The following is a 16971-nucleotide window of genomic DNA, read 5'->3' as shown; positions in this document are numbered from 1 at the left end:
AGCAAGGTCGGAGTCTGTTGGGCCTTGTCGGCAGAGTTGCCACCGTGCCGGGATTTGTTCCGAAAGCTGGGTTTTTAGCGGGTCTTTTGGTCGGGATTTTGGTCGGGATATGAACAAAACGGGATTTCCCCAGGATATTTAGCAAATAACTTTGAAATTTTAAAATTCTCTGTAATTATAAGGAAAATATATACAAACACAACCTTTGTTCTTAAAATTTAGCAATTTTTTGGTTCTTCAAAGCATTGCTAGATGGAAGTAAATGGAACAACAAACAGCTGTGCAGACGATCTTCGTCTATCTATTCTTCTTCTATTGAGTATTGACTATTGTTCATCTTCTCTAGTGACACCTGAACAATATATTTCTGACCGCTCTCAGCTAGCGAACGCAATAATTTTCTATAAGCCGTTGGCATACCCCCCCACCACCCCCAATCGAGCATGAAGGGCGACGAGGATTTCGCAGACATGGATAACTCCCTAAGCGAATCCGAGGACATCGAAGGCAACTTAGACTCGTCGACTCTATCGAAAAGGAAATACTCAACCAATCATGAAGTAAGAGGAAACCCTAGATTCTCAGACCTCTTTAGCAGCCCAGCAAGCGGCGCTCCAATAATAATCCAACTAGTCAGCGAACCCCACTCGTTCCGAGCAATGAATTTCACCGAAAAAAAAAGAACTCATCTCAGGACTCATCGACCAAATCGGACAAGTGAGACCCAGAACTAAGTGGACACAACGTGGTGAGCTGTACATCTTCCCGACGACGAACAAGCAGAAAGACACCCTCCTCCATTTAAAGCGAGTGAATAAGTACGAAATCTCATGCTCATTGTGCAAATCGGAGCAAGAAGTGAAAGGTGTAATGTATAATGTGCCACCAAACAACTCGGAAGATGAGCTACTAGCACTACTTTCTACCCAAGGTGTTACCAAAGTGAAAAGGTTTGCCACCACCGGACCCAACAACACCACAAAAATCTTGCCAATGGTTGCATTGTACTTTAACACCCCCAATCTTCCCAAAGAAGTCACCATTGCTCACGAAAGATTTGTGATTAAGAAGTACATACCGAGACCATACATCTGTAGGAAGTGCTGGACCTTCGGCCAACCTGAAGAATCGTGCTCCAACTTAACAGTATGCCAACACTGTTCCAGTGCCCATGAAGTGAATACCACGTGCCTATCCCCCCCAAAGTGCCCAACGTGCTCAAGAAATGACCATTCCGCAGGAACAGCTGCATGCCCAATATTCGCAAGCAAGCAACGAATCATCCAATACGCGTATGAAATCAACATGTCGATCACGGAAGCAGGTAGACTCCACTCTAACCCCCAACAACCAACCAGAAATGGACAAGCAACAACATCTCAAGAAACAGGCGACAGCTCAATCAAAACTGAAATCGAGAACATAAAAAAACAACTTGAAAAAACTCCAAAAGGCTCCAGCCAATCTAACCGCATCCAAAGAAGTCGAATCAAGACTGGAGAAGGTGGAAAAGGAAATCAGCACAATCAAGACCCAATTGGAACCGATCCTGAAACTAGAATCCCAGATGAAAGTTGGGTTCACCAGCCTCGATAATCGAATAACCCTGTTGCAAGAAATGCTCATCCGTGATAGAGAGGACAGGCTTAACCGGCAAAAAGAAAAGGACAAGAGACATGCATTGGAACAGCTTAACGCAAAATCCAGAAACACGGGAGCCGGAGCTCCACCACCAACACGCAAGAAAACTGATGCTCAACAAAAATCCTAAGGTCACACCAATAAAAATACTACAATGGAACGCTAGGGGAATCTACAGATCCAGGCTGGAAGAATTCAAGAACAACCTACGAACCCACAACCCACCTATTGTCCTTCTTAGCGAGACTCATTGGCGTGATCAATACAATGTTAAATTTTCAGCATACAAATCTTTTTCCCTAAATCGATCAAGCCAAGGAGGAGGAGTTGCGAGCTTAATAAAAAAAACATTCAAGCTGCAGTTTTAGACTTACCATCGTACGATAACCTAGAAGTGATAGGAATTACAATCAAATTAAAGAACAACCAGGAGTTAGACGTAGTTTCTGTGTATTGCCCAAACGGAAGTCAAAGCAACTATGAAGAATTAGAAACTATACTCAATAATACTGGTAACAGCGCCATTGTTGATGGTGACCTAAACGCCCATTCAGAGTTTTGGGAGGATGGTTACCCCACAAACACTTCCGGGAGAAACCTGAAACACTACATCCTCAACGAAGACAAATTTCTACTAGCAACCCCAAAGAATCTCGGCACAAGACCTAGCCTCACGGACAACCGAAGTGCAACTATAGACCTAACACTATGCACACCCAACCTGGCAAGGAACACATCTATTGTAACAGGACCGTACTGGGGCAGTGACCACTTGCCTGTCATTATCGAGATACAAGCTAACACAACTCTACATACAACTCCCCCTAGCCTAACGTGGAAAATCGCCGAAAACAAGTGGCAGGATTGGAACGATGAACTAGGAAATTCCCTTAAAGGAATCAACCAACGTAACCTCACTCCCGAAAATGTCTACAATATCTTCTACACAGCCTTGATGGAATCCTGCAACAATTTCTTCGCTCCAAAATCCGCAACCTCCCCCCGAGAATCAACTAAACCTTGGTGGACTGAAGAATGTCGCATCGCAACAAAAAATGCAAGGAAAGCTTTCAAGAAGTGGCGCTCTACCGCCCTACAGGATGACAAAACCTACCTAAACAAAATGGAAGCAATAAAGAGAAGAACTATCCTGACAGCGAAGAACAGTGCATGGAAGAAACATATCGAAACTCTAGACGAAGGGAACGCTTCTAAATTCTGGAAATTCTCCAAAGCTATGATGAACGGAAGAAAGGAAACCTTCAACGCCCCACTAAGTGACCCCAACGGCGAAGTGACAACAGACTCACTAGAGCAGGCCAACCTATTTCTACATCAGTTTTCACCAAACGACAATGTCCCCACCACACCACCCAACCCAGAACAAGAAAGAGAAATCAGGAACAACATACACGACTCAGACCCGGACCCACTAAACTCGGAGTTTAGCATACAAGAACTGACACGAAGCCTCTCCCAACTTCTGGATAAAGCGATGGGCATTGACAAAATCCACAACCGAATGCTTAAAAAACTTAACAGTGAAAACCGAAAAAGTCTACTACAAATACTTAACATTATGTTTCAACAAGCTTACGTACCAAAAGACTGGAAATGCGCCATTGTATCACCAATCCTCAAACCGAACAAGCCACCAGGATCAGTCGATTCATTTAGACCAATATCCTTAACTTCATGCCTAGGAAAAGTGATGGAAAAAATGATCAATAATCGACTCAAGTGGCATCTTGATAAACTGAACATACTACCCCAGATGCAAACCGGCTTTAGAAGAAGATGCACTACCACTGACAACCTAATAAGAATAGAATCAACAATTAAAGCTGGTTTCAATAAAAGTTACCCAACTACTGCCATCTTCCTGGATATCTCTAAAGCTTACGACAACGCGTGGATAGATGGAATCCTGTTTAAACTAGCAAAAGCAAAAGTTAAAGGCCAAACACTAAAGTGGTTAAAGAATTTTCTCACCGGCAGAAGCATCAGAGTCAAAGTGAATAATACATTATCAGAAGAAAGGGAAATCGGTAGAGGAGTCCCACAAGGAAGTGTACTTAGTCCTCTCCTCTTCAACGTAATGCTCTCCGACTTCCCAACTCCAGACAACGGTTGCGAGTTATCCCTTTTCGCTGACGACATCGCAATATACAAAACAGTGAAAACCAAAGAAGAGACAGTAGAACCCCTTCAGAAGTTTCTTGACCATATAGTAGACTGGGCCAATAAATGGAAGTTTCAATTTGCAGTAGACAAATGCGCCTCACTAACCTTCACAGAAAAAAGAAAAAAGGAGCCAGTTTGCCAATTCAAGCTATACGGAAGCAGTATTAGTGAAGTTTGACAGTACAAGTTTCTTGGAATTATCCTCGATCACAAACTAACATGGAAATTACACATGGAAGCCACCATTAACAAAATCCATAGGAGGGGGAACGTAATTCGAGCAATGCCATACGGCAAAACTATCCTGAAAATCCCTCTACTCATCCTTATTCACAAAGCCATGATTCGTAGTGCGTACGACTACGGATCAACCATCCTGTTATGTTCCGTGAGAGTAGGTAAGAGGAACAAATGCATTCTTAGTCTCGGGAACTGCATGTGCCTTGTACAAGCGTAAAAACCAAAGTGAAGTTCTTCCATCAACCGTCTCTCCTCGCTCTCACTTCTGGAAGCCGCTCGCGCGCTCCCATCTAGCGGGGAGATACACAAGAACCCTTTTCCAAGCGGCGACATACCATACAAAACCAATAAACAGCGCCGCTTAACACACGATATGAAATTAAAGGGAACAGAAGACTAATTACGCGATACGAGAACGTAAATTAAAGGGAACAAACGACTGATTACACACTACGAGAACGTAAGTTAGGCCTGTTGAGGCGGGGACTGTTCTACACGTCTACCATCAACCGAGGTCGTCGAATCCTCCCGCTCCGTCGCGGTTGGGTCGGTATCGGAGCGAATTCCGGTTTTGTCTGGCTATGTTTCCGGTACTCCGTCGTCGTTGCTGTTAGCGGGCGGCGTCGTTGCATCTCCTTCGATGCCGGGGATCTTTTGTGCGTCCTTGTCGTCGGATAATAAAGGGCGGAGGTGGCGTCGGTTTCGCCACAATACACTTCCGCTTGCAAATTTTACTCGATACGACCGGTATTTCCCGATACTGACAATCTGTCCGGCTCTATCCCATAGCAACGAATGGGGATCTTGGATTCGGACGTGAGATCCGATGGTCATTGGTGAAAGCGGGCGTGCCCGTTCGTCGTAGCGCTTTTTCACCTCATCATCCAAGGCATGTTGGCGGTCTCGTGCGGTAATGATGTCCTTCCAGCGTGGGGCAAAAGAGGTGCGATGGGCCGGCAATATCGAACGTAGCTGGCTGCCGAACACCATCTCCGCCGGGGACATTCCGTTTTCGCGTGGCGTATTACGAAATTCAAGAAGACCTTGCATGAATGCGTCGGATGTGAGGTCTCCTGCCGGTGCGATTTTCAAAACGAGCCGCTTCATAGCGTCGACTGCCGCCTCTGCATACCCGTTGCTCTGCGCGCAGTATGGAGATGAATTTCCCCAAACGACCCCCCATTTCTGTAGCGCTTGCTGGAATGCTCCGGCTCCAAACTGAGGGCCGCCATCGGTGCGTATACGGATGGGCAACCCGAAGTCGACAAAATTTTCTGTGATCACCTGAATCAATTCTCTGGAGGAAGGGGCATGATACCATCGGTGGATTACCGGCCATCCGGATAGGCGGTCTGTATACACGAGAACATGCAGTCGCCCGGATTCGAACAGATCCGCCGATACCTCCTCGAAGACGCGCTCTGGTAACGCGTCGCGTAGTAGGGGCTCTTGTTGCTGGGACGGCTGAAGTTCTTGACATACCTGGCAACTGTCTACAAACGCGACGATGTCGTTGCTCAATCCTGGCCAGTATATGGTTTGGCGGGCCCGCCGCTTCATGCGGACGATTCCTTGGTGAGCGGCATGTAAATTTTGAAGGATGTCGCGTCGGGAGCTTTGCGGGATAACGAGTCGGCAGCCGAAGAGAACCAGTCCGTCATCCACCGACAGCTCGTTGCGGATTTCCCAAAATTGATGAACGGATGGCGCCATTAACTCACGTCTGGTGGTGAATCCAGTTTCGATGGCCTGGATAAGAGCGGAGTAGGACGCATCATTTGACGCAGCTATCTTGAGCTTTCCCAGCAATGGGTCCACCAGATGGTTTGGACCATCCGTAATTTCTTCCTCGTCTTCTGTTGTCGATGTGACGGCCCCAACCGCGGCTATTCGCCGCAGCGTCACTTGTCGTGAAAAAGCTGAACATCCGCATTCATCTCATCGTCGTCCGGTCCCGGATCGTTTACCGGAGCAAGCGATAATGCGTCGGGTATGGCATGGTCCTTTCCCTTTTGCCATACCGTGTTGAAAACATACGGTGTGAGACGCTCCTTTAAGCGTTGTAACTTGGGGTTGTCGACTGCATCCAGTGTATAACGGTCGAGAATGGTTACGAGAGCCTGGTGGTCGAACGTGAGCGTAAATATGGGGAGGCCGAGAAGGTATAACATGCACTTCCTCATTGCCCATTCGACCGCCGCCAACTCGAGTTCGACGATGGCGTATCTTGATTCCGTATCGGTACACCATCGTGAGTTTGCGTCGACCAATTTCCAAACGGTGTCGTGGCGTTGGAGCAGCGCGTTACCCATCCCGTTTTTACGTGATGCGTCGACTTGGAGTGCCGTTTCTAAATCCGAGTTGAAATGGGCGAGGACGGGCTGGGCGCTCAACGCCGCTTTAACCGCCGAGAACGCGTTTTCGTGGTCCGTTGTCCATTCGTAGAGATTTTTCGAACTCAACAATGGGCGTAACGGTCCCTTGGCCGTTGCTACGTCCACAGAAAATCCCGCGAGTTGTTCTACTAATCCCATGAAGGAGCGGAGTTCCGTGATGTTAGTTGGGCGAGGGAATTCGGAGATGGCTTTAAGTTTTCCCGGATCAACTGCGATACCCCCGTGTTGGATCTGATATCCCACCCATTGTACCGTCTGTTGGGCGAACTTAAATTTCTTGGGACTCAGTGTGATGCCTGCCTTTCTCGCCGCGGACAAGACCGCTCGCACTCCTTCCACATGGTCGGCAAAGTTGGAGTCGAACCGGAGAATATCGTCGACGACGCGGATAGTATTAGTCACCTGTGCAAAGGCGATGTCCGCGCGTCTATTATATTCGTCGCTAGAGCTGCATAGGCCCATGGGAGCGCGTAAGAACTTGTACCGCCCCCAGGGCGTCATAAATGTGGTCAAGTGTTGGCTGTCCGGATGAAGGGGAATTTGAAAATATCCGTTTGTCGCGTCGAAGGTAGAAAAAAATCTTGCCTGGCCATCGATCTCTGCCACCGCGTCTCGAGGTGTGCGTGTCGGATGAGTGGGCCTTTGGACGTGATGGTTGAGTTTAGTAAGGTCCATACACAAACGTAGAGATGAATCCGGTTTACGCATCACGACCAGTGGGGCCGCCCAGTCGGACGGTTCGGTGACGGGTATGATGATTTTCTTGTCCACTAATTCATCGAGCAATTTCTTGACTTGTGGGCGGTCGGCGAACGGAATGGGCCGTGTGCCATTAACATAATAAGGCACCGCGTCGTCTGTTAGCGTGATAACCATTGGTGGGCCTTCCATGCAGCCGAGTTCCTCGTTTTGATCAAAGACATCGGAAAATTCCTCGATGAAAGCCTGTTCCATGCGGATCTTCTGTTCCTCCGTTGGATCACCCGGGGTTGATTCCGGAATGGAAGACGGTGGTGCTGCCTCCTGGTGTGACTTTCTCACTGGCGTGGAATTGATGCGGGCATGGCGGACCGGTTTTGGATAGTCGGCGTGTAAAATACCGAGGGATATGCAGTCATACCAAGAGACTAGGAGGCCTGATATTTCTGGACTGATGACTATGGTAAGAGTGGTGGTAATGCCTTCATATTCAGTCACAATGGTGGCCTGCCTGATCACAAGTAGTGGCGTTGTTTTGTCGGCCATTACCAAGTCGAATGATGATGTATCTAAGCCCTTCTCTGTCATACCTATGGCCGTTAAAATATCCAGGCCGCCGACAGATACTTCCGCTCCGCCATCCGGTATGACCTTGTCGATGGTGGAAAGGAACTGGCCTTTGTCGTCTAAGACGCGGAGAGAAACAGTGGGTGCCCGACGCCATCGACGAGGATTCCGGATGGAATCGACAACAATCCGACCGATTTTTCCTTTCGGGCGTGGTCCAGATGGGAGTCCGCCCGCGCTGCTACCGCCGGAACCAGGTTGCGCCCCCTCACTTTTGCCGATGCCGCCGCCACTCTGGCCTGTACTACTACTTCTCCGGGGTTTTGGGCATCGTGGGGAAAAATGATTACTTCCTCCGCAATTATGACACGTTTTTCCGGTAGCCGGGCAGGCTTCTCCGGGGCGATGATTGTTGCGACCGCATGAACCGCACGCTGCTGCGGTTGCGTCATTACGCTGGTGTGGACGCACGTGGTTGATTGCAGATTGATTGCTTAAAGAGCGTTCATTCATCCTCGCCGCTTCCTCGCTCCTACACATATTGATTGCCTGTTGAGCTGGAGGGAATGGTGTAAGTGCTAGAAGTTTTCTTTTCGTCTCGGTGTCTTGAATTCCCGCCATAATCCGGGTAGTCACTCGAGCGTCGACACAAGTTGCGCAGAGATCCGTCGCGTCTGCTAACCGCCGCAGCCGGATGTAAAAATCTTCAAAAGATTCCGTGTTGGATTGGTGGCATTCTTCGAACGCCACTCTATCGAGGGAAATATTTCTTTTGGCCCGCACGTAGTCTGCGATTTGGTCTAAAATTTCATCGGGTGTGAAATGCGTCGTAGGTGGAATATTCAGAGCCACCTCCACCACTTGTTGCATAGATGGGTCAAAGGCCATTCGTAGAGCCGCCGTCTGTTCATTTGCCAGGTACGTCGCTAATTGGTTCAATTGGCAAAAATCATTCCATCGGTTACGCCACGTCCGTAATTGCGGTAGCCGTACATTGCCCTGCAGTTTCTCCAGGCCTGATGGATCAATTCGTCGTCGCTGAGTAGCCGCGATTGGTGGAACGATTGCTCCTCCTCCACCTCCGCCGCCACCACCCCCGCCGCCGCCACCTCCGCCGCCGCCACCTCTGCCGCCGCCACCACCACCGCCGCCACCGCCGCCGCCAGCGCCAGCTGCAGCGATCAACACTTGTAATTGTTGTGCAATATTGTCTAATTGTGTCTCCATGGTGTCGATTCGGGCTGTCGCCGTCGTTGCAGCGGCCGTCGCCGCGTTGGCCGCTGCCAGTGCGTCCACTGCCGTAGCCATGGTGTGTGATCGTAGACGGGCGACTATGGGAATGGTTCCCTCACTGAGCATAAACGGTGTATCGCGGAAATGAAGCCACTGACGTAATCACTGAACGTATCACTGTGCCAATTCTTCGTCGTTGGCGACTTGAAGGACGTCGTCTTCCGGTTCCCGCCGGATTTGGATTCTCCTAGCCGCGTGTGGACCTCGAGCAACTTCCGCCGAGTACTGGACTAACACTGCCCGCGCCTCAGGCGGAATAGGCCCGTCCGGTGCGACTGGGCGTTGAGCCTGAATGGCCCTGAAGATTTCTTCGCCTTGCTGAACTGCCGCTGCTCGCCGTGACGTGTTGATGGCGGGGGCGTTGGGTGCCGTTACTGCTTGTCGTCGAAGGCAGGCCGCCGCTTTTCGCCTATGTTTCTCTTTTTTGTGGACCACAGCTCGATTAGAGCGACTGATTTCACTATTCCGCCTGCGTGGCCTCCGTTTTCGGGCAATCCGTGTGTGCCGACGATAATAGCCCACTGGAATGGTGCGAGTCGCTATGAAAGAGCGGCCAAAAGGAAAAAAAAATGAGAGGGAAGTCGAGAGTCAACTAAAGCCCAACACGCTGGGGCCCAATCGGCCTCCCCCGCGAAAGATCACAAGGTGATTGCCGCGAATGAAATGAGATTTGAAGGACGAGGATTCAGTGATTCAGCAAGGGCCCAACAACGCTTCGACCGATTAGCCCAGATGGGCAACGACCTTAAGGTTAGGACCACAAGTGACGTGAATACACGAAACACAAGAGTCGACGATCTATCGATGCACTATGGTCTAGCAGATACAATATATAAAGGGCGGTACGAGGGTAAGAATGCACTGAGCGTTATGCACGTGGGGCACAAATATGGCCGCCCCAATGCACACGTATGCTTTCCGATGGCGTATGCTTTGGATGTCGTTGCGTTACACTCGGAAATTGGTCTCAAACCAGCAGTATATAATTGGAGGCCCGCAGATAAAGCTGCGTGACGATGATGTCGGATTTAGAATCTAGAAAACACAGGAAATAAGGGCAGCCCAGCGAGCGCCAGATGTGAATTGGACAAGATGGCGGCGTACTAACGCCGCTGTGTCGACTCACAGACGTAGAGCAAAAAATTGTTGAACACTAAACACGGAGATCACTACTGTGTTCGATGGGCTACCACTGTGCGTAGAAATCGAAGAAAACCAACTGCGCCATGTTATGTTCCGTGAGAGTAGGTAAGAGGAACAAATGTATTCTTAGTCTCGGAAACTGCATATGCCTTGTACAAGCGTAAAAACCAAAGTGAAGTTCTTCCATCAACCGTCTCTCCTCGCTCTCACTTCTGGAAGCCGCTCGCGCGCTCCCATCTAGCGGGGATATACACAACACATCCTCTCAACAATTCCGAAAACAAGACTTGGTAAATTGGAGCAGGCACAAAATCAAATCCTTCGTATCATCCTCGGATGCTTTAAATCAACCCTTAGGGCGCTGATCAACATTGAAACTGGCATCTACCCCGTGAAAGACAGGTGGGACCAACTGGCCTATAACTACTTTCTCAGACTAAACGAAAAGCCGTGGAATCCAGCTTATCACACCATCCAACAACTTACGCAGATGAAAACAACTTGGATAACCTACAGTACCCCAGCAGCCATCTCCCACATACCCCAGAGGTTGAACCAATACCACCATGGAAACACTTCCACAAACCTACAACCTACTTTCCACTCACCAAAAAACAAGCACGCAACTCAACTCTAACTGCTCAAATCTTCAGAACTCTCACAGAAAATCCAGACCCCAACCACCTAGAAATAAATACTGATGGATCAGTATGTGAGTCTACAAAACTGCCAGCTGCGCCTTCTACATACCAAAAAAAAAGGAAGAAAAGGCATGGTTACTCAAGAAATTTACAAACAGCTTTAACGCAGAGCTCTATGCCATCAGGCAAGCTCTGTATCACCTTAATAACTACGAGATGGACACTGGAACAATATTTACCGATTCCTTGTCAGCTATACAAGCAATTTCAAACTTCAAATGGGACTCCAGCCTAGTCATATCTGAAATAATTAACCAAATTGTTAATCTCAACTCATCGGGGACACAAATTATCTTAACATGGATACCTTCACATACTGGAATCCCAGGGAATGAAACTGCCGACCAACTGGCCACGAATATTCGCAAGAATCAACAACACACCAACAACTATATTCAAAACAAAATCGATGTTAAAAATACAGCCAACACCAAATCCAAACACAGAAATATAATTTTGGCAAAACTCAAAGCTCAATCAACCAACATGGCGGTTATCAACAGAAAGGAATTCGGGTTCTTACCATGGCACAACAATAAAAATAGAAAAATCTGTGATGACGCCATCTGGCACCACAGCCCCCATCCCCCTTGCAGAATCTTGTTCGGCCCCAAAGCTGTCTTTGCCCGCCAGTCTTATGTAGTTCGCCTTGGCCGGCGGTAACGTCAACTCAATACAGAATCCGTAACCTGACTCTCTCCGCTCAGTTCACTTCATCACAAAATCCAAACAGCTTTGCTTAGACTACGAAGTGGGCACAATAAACTCAATCACTTCATCAGCAGATTCGATCCGGAAACGTCAGAAGAATGCCCCTACTGCTGCGCAGAACAAGAAGACACGACGCACTCACTCCTTTACTGCCAGGAATACACTGAAGCGAGGGCAGAAATGGGAAATAACCTCTTCCCCCTCGCACTAGAAGTACCAACACTGTAAGGGCTCAACAGCTCTATCCCTAAACACATCCAACAAAAAATTACATCCTCCCTAATCACATTCATATTAAAAACAAAACTTATTGAAAGAATCTAACCTGTGTCTGTCCTTGGTTCCATTGTTCTGTTTTGTTTTGTTTTCTGGTTTGTTCTCACAATGTAAACCTACCTCTTGTAAAAAGCAATAAACCGAAGCAAAGGTGTGTAAGGGACGTCTGTGAAGACCCGTAAGCTGTCACCAGTGACAACCAGTCATGGCCAGCGGCACCTATCTTTTTCAACAATTCAACATTGACTATTGTTCTGCTGTGAGTGCTGTCTGCTGTTGTGTGTGTGAGCTTGTAATGGAATTTGAATTCTTGAAATGTTAAAGTTAATGTTTTGTTGCCTCTGTTGAAAATTCAGCGCCACACTAAGGTATGTTTTGAATGTTTTCTTGTTTTATTAATGGTCTTAGCTCAGCTTATGATCATTTTTTTAGTGAATTCTAAAAGTGTTTGCATAAACTATCCATCTTCGAAATTGGACTTTGGGCATCGCTCTCATCTTTCTTGAAGTTGAAATTGATTCAAGCAGAAGTATTTACTTTTTTAGGCTATATGAGAAGGAACAGTTATATTCTATCTTTGATTGATATATTTTAGAAAGTGCTATTTATGATGAGAAGGATACGTAGTGGCCAATCTCAGTCAACGTTCATCACAAAATTCTTCGCAAAGAACTCAAATAAGGCAACATCAGCCACAAATTATTTTCTCAATGAGGGTGCAAGTACATCTGCCCAAGAAGTTGATGGTAAGGAGCTGTAATGTTGATTCAGTGTCAGATCTATTTTTCAAATGTTTTGTTCATTTTAGGCACTCAAGGCAGCCCAGCAATTGAGACTCATGATTCTCATCAAAGTCATCTTCTGAGTTCGGATTCAGAATCTAGCTGTAATGACTCTCTTGAATGCTTGTCAAGGGATTCCGAAGATATTGAGCATCTTGAAGCGCATGAGGGCTTGTCAAATGATTTTGAAGGTATTGAGCCTGACGTAACCGCTTCCAGCAGCCTAAGTAAAACTAAAAGAACATGCTTATGGTCGTCGCCTTTATCAACAACGCAACTACTGACCTAGAACAGTGCTGGATCAACACTGGAAAAACGAATTAAGGAAACTACGGTTCGGTCACTTCACTGTTCTAATTCAAAGAAGAAAACTCGTTCTCGTTCATTTAAGATCAACCTGAGTTATGTTCAGGATTCGGAACTGAAAAATTGGTTAATTGAAGACCCAAAAAAGCCTGGTCATCCGTTTTGCAAGCCGTGCCAGAAAATCATCAAGGCCAGCAACAAGCGAGATTTAATAAAACATGCTAACCGATTAAGCCATAAAAAAGCAAAGTTAGCTTTAAAGGGTCAACTCCCTGCTAACGACATTCGCATTTTATCTGAAAAGGTTCAAAAGAAGAAGAAATTGGAGGAGGACACTACCAAGTTGGAATTAGCTCTTAGCGCTATGGTAGCAAAAGGCAATTACCCAATTACGCTTATGGACACTCTCCAAGCCCCACTTAAGGCACACGTTAATGACTCAGCCATTGTCAGTAACCTTCGTTGTGGCCGAACGAAAACAACAGCACTCGTGAAAAATGTTATAGGCCCAGCTGGAAAGAGCAATTTGGTAACAATTCTCAAGTCATTACACTTTTCGATCATAGTTGATGAAACAACAGATCGAACAACTACAAAGTTCTTAGTAATTTTAGTTCGCTATTTTAACGAACACCAACAAAAACTAGTGGAGGAATTTTTCAGTATGCCCGTTGTTAGTGACGCTACTGCTGCCGGCCTGAAAGTTCTAATACTGGCAGAATTCGAACAAGTCGGCATTCACCTTCAAAACATGATTGGCTTTGCTGCTGACCACTGCAGTGTTATGCTGGGTCACAAAGTCGGACTGGATGCTCTTTTGAAGAAGGACTTGCCGTGGCTGACCGTATTTGGATGCATTTGTCATTCGTTTGCCCCTTGTTCTGCGGCTGCGCTAGAGAAATTGGACAAAAGCATCGTTCAATTCTGCCATGATGTGCACAACTTCATTGCGTACAGTTCTAAAAGAAAAAAGGAATTTACGGAATGTCAAGAGTTCCTCAACGCCGCTAAACATTCGATATCTTATCCCTGCAAGACCCGCTGGCTTGTTTTTGAGGGATGCAGCGTCCGTATGTTGGAGCGATGGGGTCCATTGGAACTGTACTTTCAATCTTATCTCGCTGAGGACAACCAAGCTGCAAAAAATATCTACCGCGCCCTCACCAATCCAAAAATGAAACTTCATTACAGTTTCTTCGCATATGTTTTGCCGTTGGTAAAAAAAATTAATGTGCGCTTCCAAAGCGAAAAGGTGGAAATTCATCGCTTACTTTCCAGTGTTGAAGCTGGTCTACGACAAATAATGGAAAATTTTATAAGGCCAGAATTCCTGCGTGGCAAAAGCGCTTTCGACGTCGATCACACGAATCCAAGACATCAGAGAGCTATTTAAGGCATCTACTATGGGGCGAAAGTGGAAACGCTTATTATGGATCTTAGCTCCTCTCTTTGTTCTAATGTCCTGCTCGCATTTAGGATCAGTTGCTTGACTTTTTATATAGAACTCTGCTCTCAAATTAAAATGAGAGTGAATCACAAGGACTACACTCTTATACAACTACAATTTATCGATCCAAAAAGGGCTCTATCCGGCAAAGTCCTTTCAATAGCCCCATTGTTCTACAAGTTTCGTTCGACTCTAACTTTAGACATTGAAGAGATCAACACGGAATGGCGGCAGCTCTCAAAATTGGAAACGTTATTGGATGACATCAAAACAAAAATGAAGACCGGAACGACAGTCATGAAAAAAAAGGAAAAAAACTATACGAGAGCTTGATGCAATTCCAGCGGAGAGTCTCTTACTGCAACGTGAGAAACGTCGCCGAAAAGCGCTTCTAGAAGATTTAGACTACCAATACGACTATGTTGACGAATCCGGTCATTCCAGTGGAGAGGTAACACAAAATTCTAGACTGTTGATTGCTGTTTTCAAGGTTAATTTCATTTGGTTGTATTAGAGCTCAAACGACGGCGACGAAGAAGTTATGGAAGTCATTATTAGGGAAACCGTGTCGCCGTCAAGTCCTGAAAGAGAGCTGGACCGGGACCCTGAATTTTTTTGGTCCTTCATCAAAACCTACACGGACTTAAATTCCGGCCAAACGTTCTTGAACGTTGCAGAATTTATGGAGTTTCTTATTAGCTTGCCTCATTCCAGCGCTGCTGCTGAGCGACAGTTTTCTCGTCTAAAAATCATCAAGACGCCACTAAGACAGGATCAATCCGGCTACCATCAACGCTTTAATGAATATCCACAGGTATGTTCCGTCTGTTCCAAAGTGGATCATATCGGATTCCTTAGTCAAAAAAGCTTGTTAGTGGAAAGCTACGCCAAAATAGGCTTTATTTTTACCTTTGCAAAACCAAATCAAATGTCAATCTGTCGTTTTCCTAGTCAATCTGGAAATGTTGTGAACGCTGTGCTGAGGGCTCTACGGTGATACGGAAAATGTTTTGTACCTGCGTCAATGTCAACACTGATAAAATCTCCTACTGTTACTGTTCATTATAACTAAAAAGTGATGATGGCACCTTTAAAATGTTGAAATGTTAACAATAACCATCGAGTAAAATACTCAAGTAAAAAATAAAGTTGAAAGTGTATTTTAGGTGCTTTTAAAGCGATGGGGCAACGCCGCAACGGGACTTTTCAGGATTTTGTTTCGGTTTTTAGGGGATAAGAGCCACAAAAAAAGTTGCAACTCTGCTTGTCGGGCTCAACAGAGGTTGTTGCCGCCGAGTCTTACTCTTTGTTAGCGGTGATGACTGGGCTCTGGGGGTTCGGTCAGCTCGGTTGCAGACTGGCTCGGCAAGGATGACGGCTGGCAGGCTAAAGCAGACGACGGCAGACGGGCTCGGGAACTTGTCTGGAAAAACGGGGGGGGGGGAATTAACGGGACAAATAACTTGACGAGGACACAGCAAATCGGTGAAGAAAAGTGAGTATATTTTCACGTCTAGACAGCCCCTTATATACACAGAAAACTACACCGTTGTCTGATGTATCCGAGCGTCCAACCCTGGAATAGAGGGCACCAGCTGCTGATGATTGCCGGTTACCGATCGGTAATATTCTCGATAACCCTGCGGCAACTGAACCTATATTCTGGCGGGATGAACTCTGCAGGCTCCGCCTCAATGAGCTCAACCCTCACGTCGTTCCTTTTACCCTCAACAGGTTTTTCATATATATGGAAAAGCACTGAGGCAGTTTCTAATATCACTGTCTCGCGCTCCAGCCTCTCAACTACAGCTCTTGCGAGCCGTAGGCCGTTTTAAGTCGTTTGCTTCCGCTCATCGACTTCCCTATCCTCGGTGGCGTGGCGATCCACTGAGGATGACTCGTCTGAGTCTAGCCTGCTTCGGCCAAAGGGTTGTCACCCGGACGAGGGCTGTGAGCTTCGTCCGTTGGAATTTCCGACAACTATGGGGCTGTACCAGATGCTCACGTACAATGGAGCTATTAGCACAGAGATGAGGGATGAGAGATGATAATAATGAACGATAAATGACGTGAATTTAACACACTTTATTTCTTGTTTGGGGGGAGACAAATTTCCCAACGGCGTGGAGACCAAAGGGACTGCCTAACGGACCTTTTACAATTACGGAGGGGGTAGACAAGACGTACATGTGTACGTGACGGGTTTACAAATAACACTCACTACACAGTAGGTGACAGGGGCATTGTTTTTTGGCAAATATTTTTCCTTTCCTGCTTTTTTCCCGTTTGTTGCTTCCTCCGCTTGTCCAACTCAGACAAATGTTTTTTGGCTTTCTCTTCCCTGAGAATAGATAACGGTGGATCGCGCTTTCACAAAGATTTGGGAATCGTGGGCAGGAGGCTGAAGTCCAGGTTGGAGGAAGGTCTGCACGTGGACACAGCTGGAAACGAAAAAATACAAAATTTAGTTCTTGTGCGAGACGTATAAAAACAACGTGTGGCAACGCATCACGGACCAAGAAGTGTCCGTTCCTCCCATTTTTTCATTGCCTTCTTTGCCTTACCTTTTTTTTTATATTTTGGTT

General features: G+C 46.7%; 2 protein-coding genes across 2 annotated transcripts; one reads left to right on the top strand and one right to left on the bottom strand.

Annotated features, from left to right (window-relative positions):
* Window positions 1-4644: 4644 nt before the first annotated feature.
* Window positions 4645-5778, bottom strand: LOC116919342 (uncharacterized protein K02A2.6-like). The gene has a single exon (XM_032925312.2). It carries the CDS (start codon window positions 5776-5778, stop codon window positions 4645-4647), a length of 1134 nt encoding a protein of 377 aa, XP_032781203.2.
* Window positions 5779-12461: 6683 nt separating this feature from the next.
* Window positions 12462-16791, top strand: LOC123470692. Its single transcript, XM_045171245.1, has 5 exons — window positions 12462-12597; window positions 12660-12838; window positions 12923-14155; window positions 14901-15200; window positions 16738-16791. Exons 1-5 carry the CDS (start codon window positions 12462-12464, stop codon window positions 16789-16791), a joined length of 1902 nt encoding a protein of 633 aa, XP_045027180.1.
* The last annotated feature ends 180 nt before the right edge of the window (window positions 16792-16971 follow it).

This window comes from Daphnia magna, linkage group LG3 (genome assembly GCF_020631705.1).
Source record: "Daphnia magna isolate NIES linkage group LG3, ASM2063170v1.1, whole genome shotgun sequence".
Lineage (NCBI taxonomy): Eukaryota > Metazoa > Arthropoda > Branchiopoda > Diplostraca > Daphniidae > Daphnia > Daphnia magna.
The sequence above is the reverse complement of the archived record's forward strand: the minus strand, read 5'-3'. Positions and strand labels throughout refer to the sequence as shown.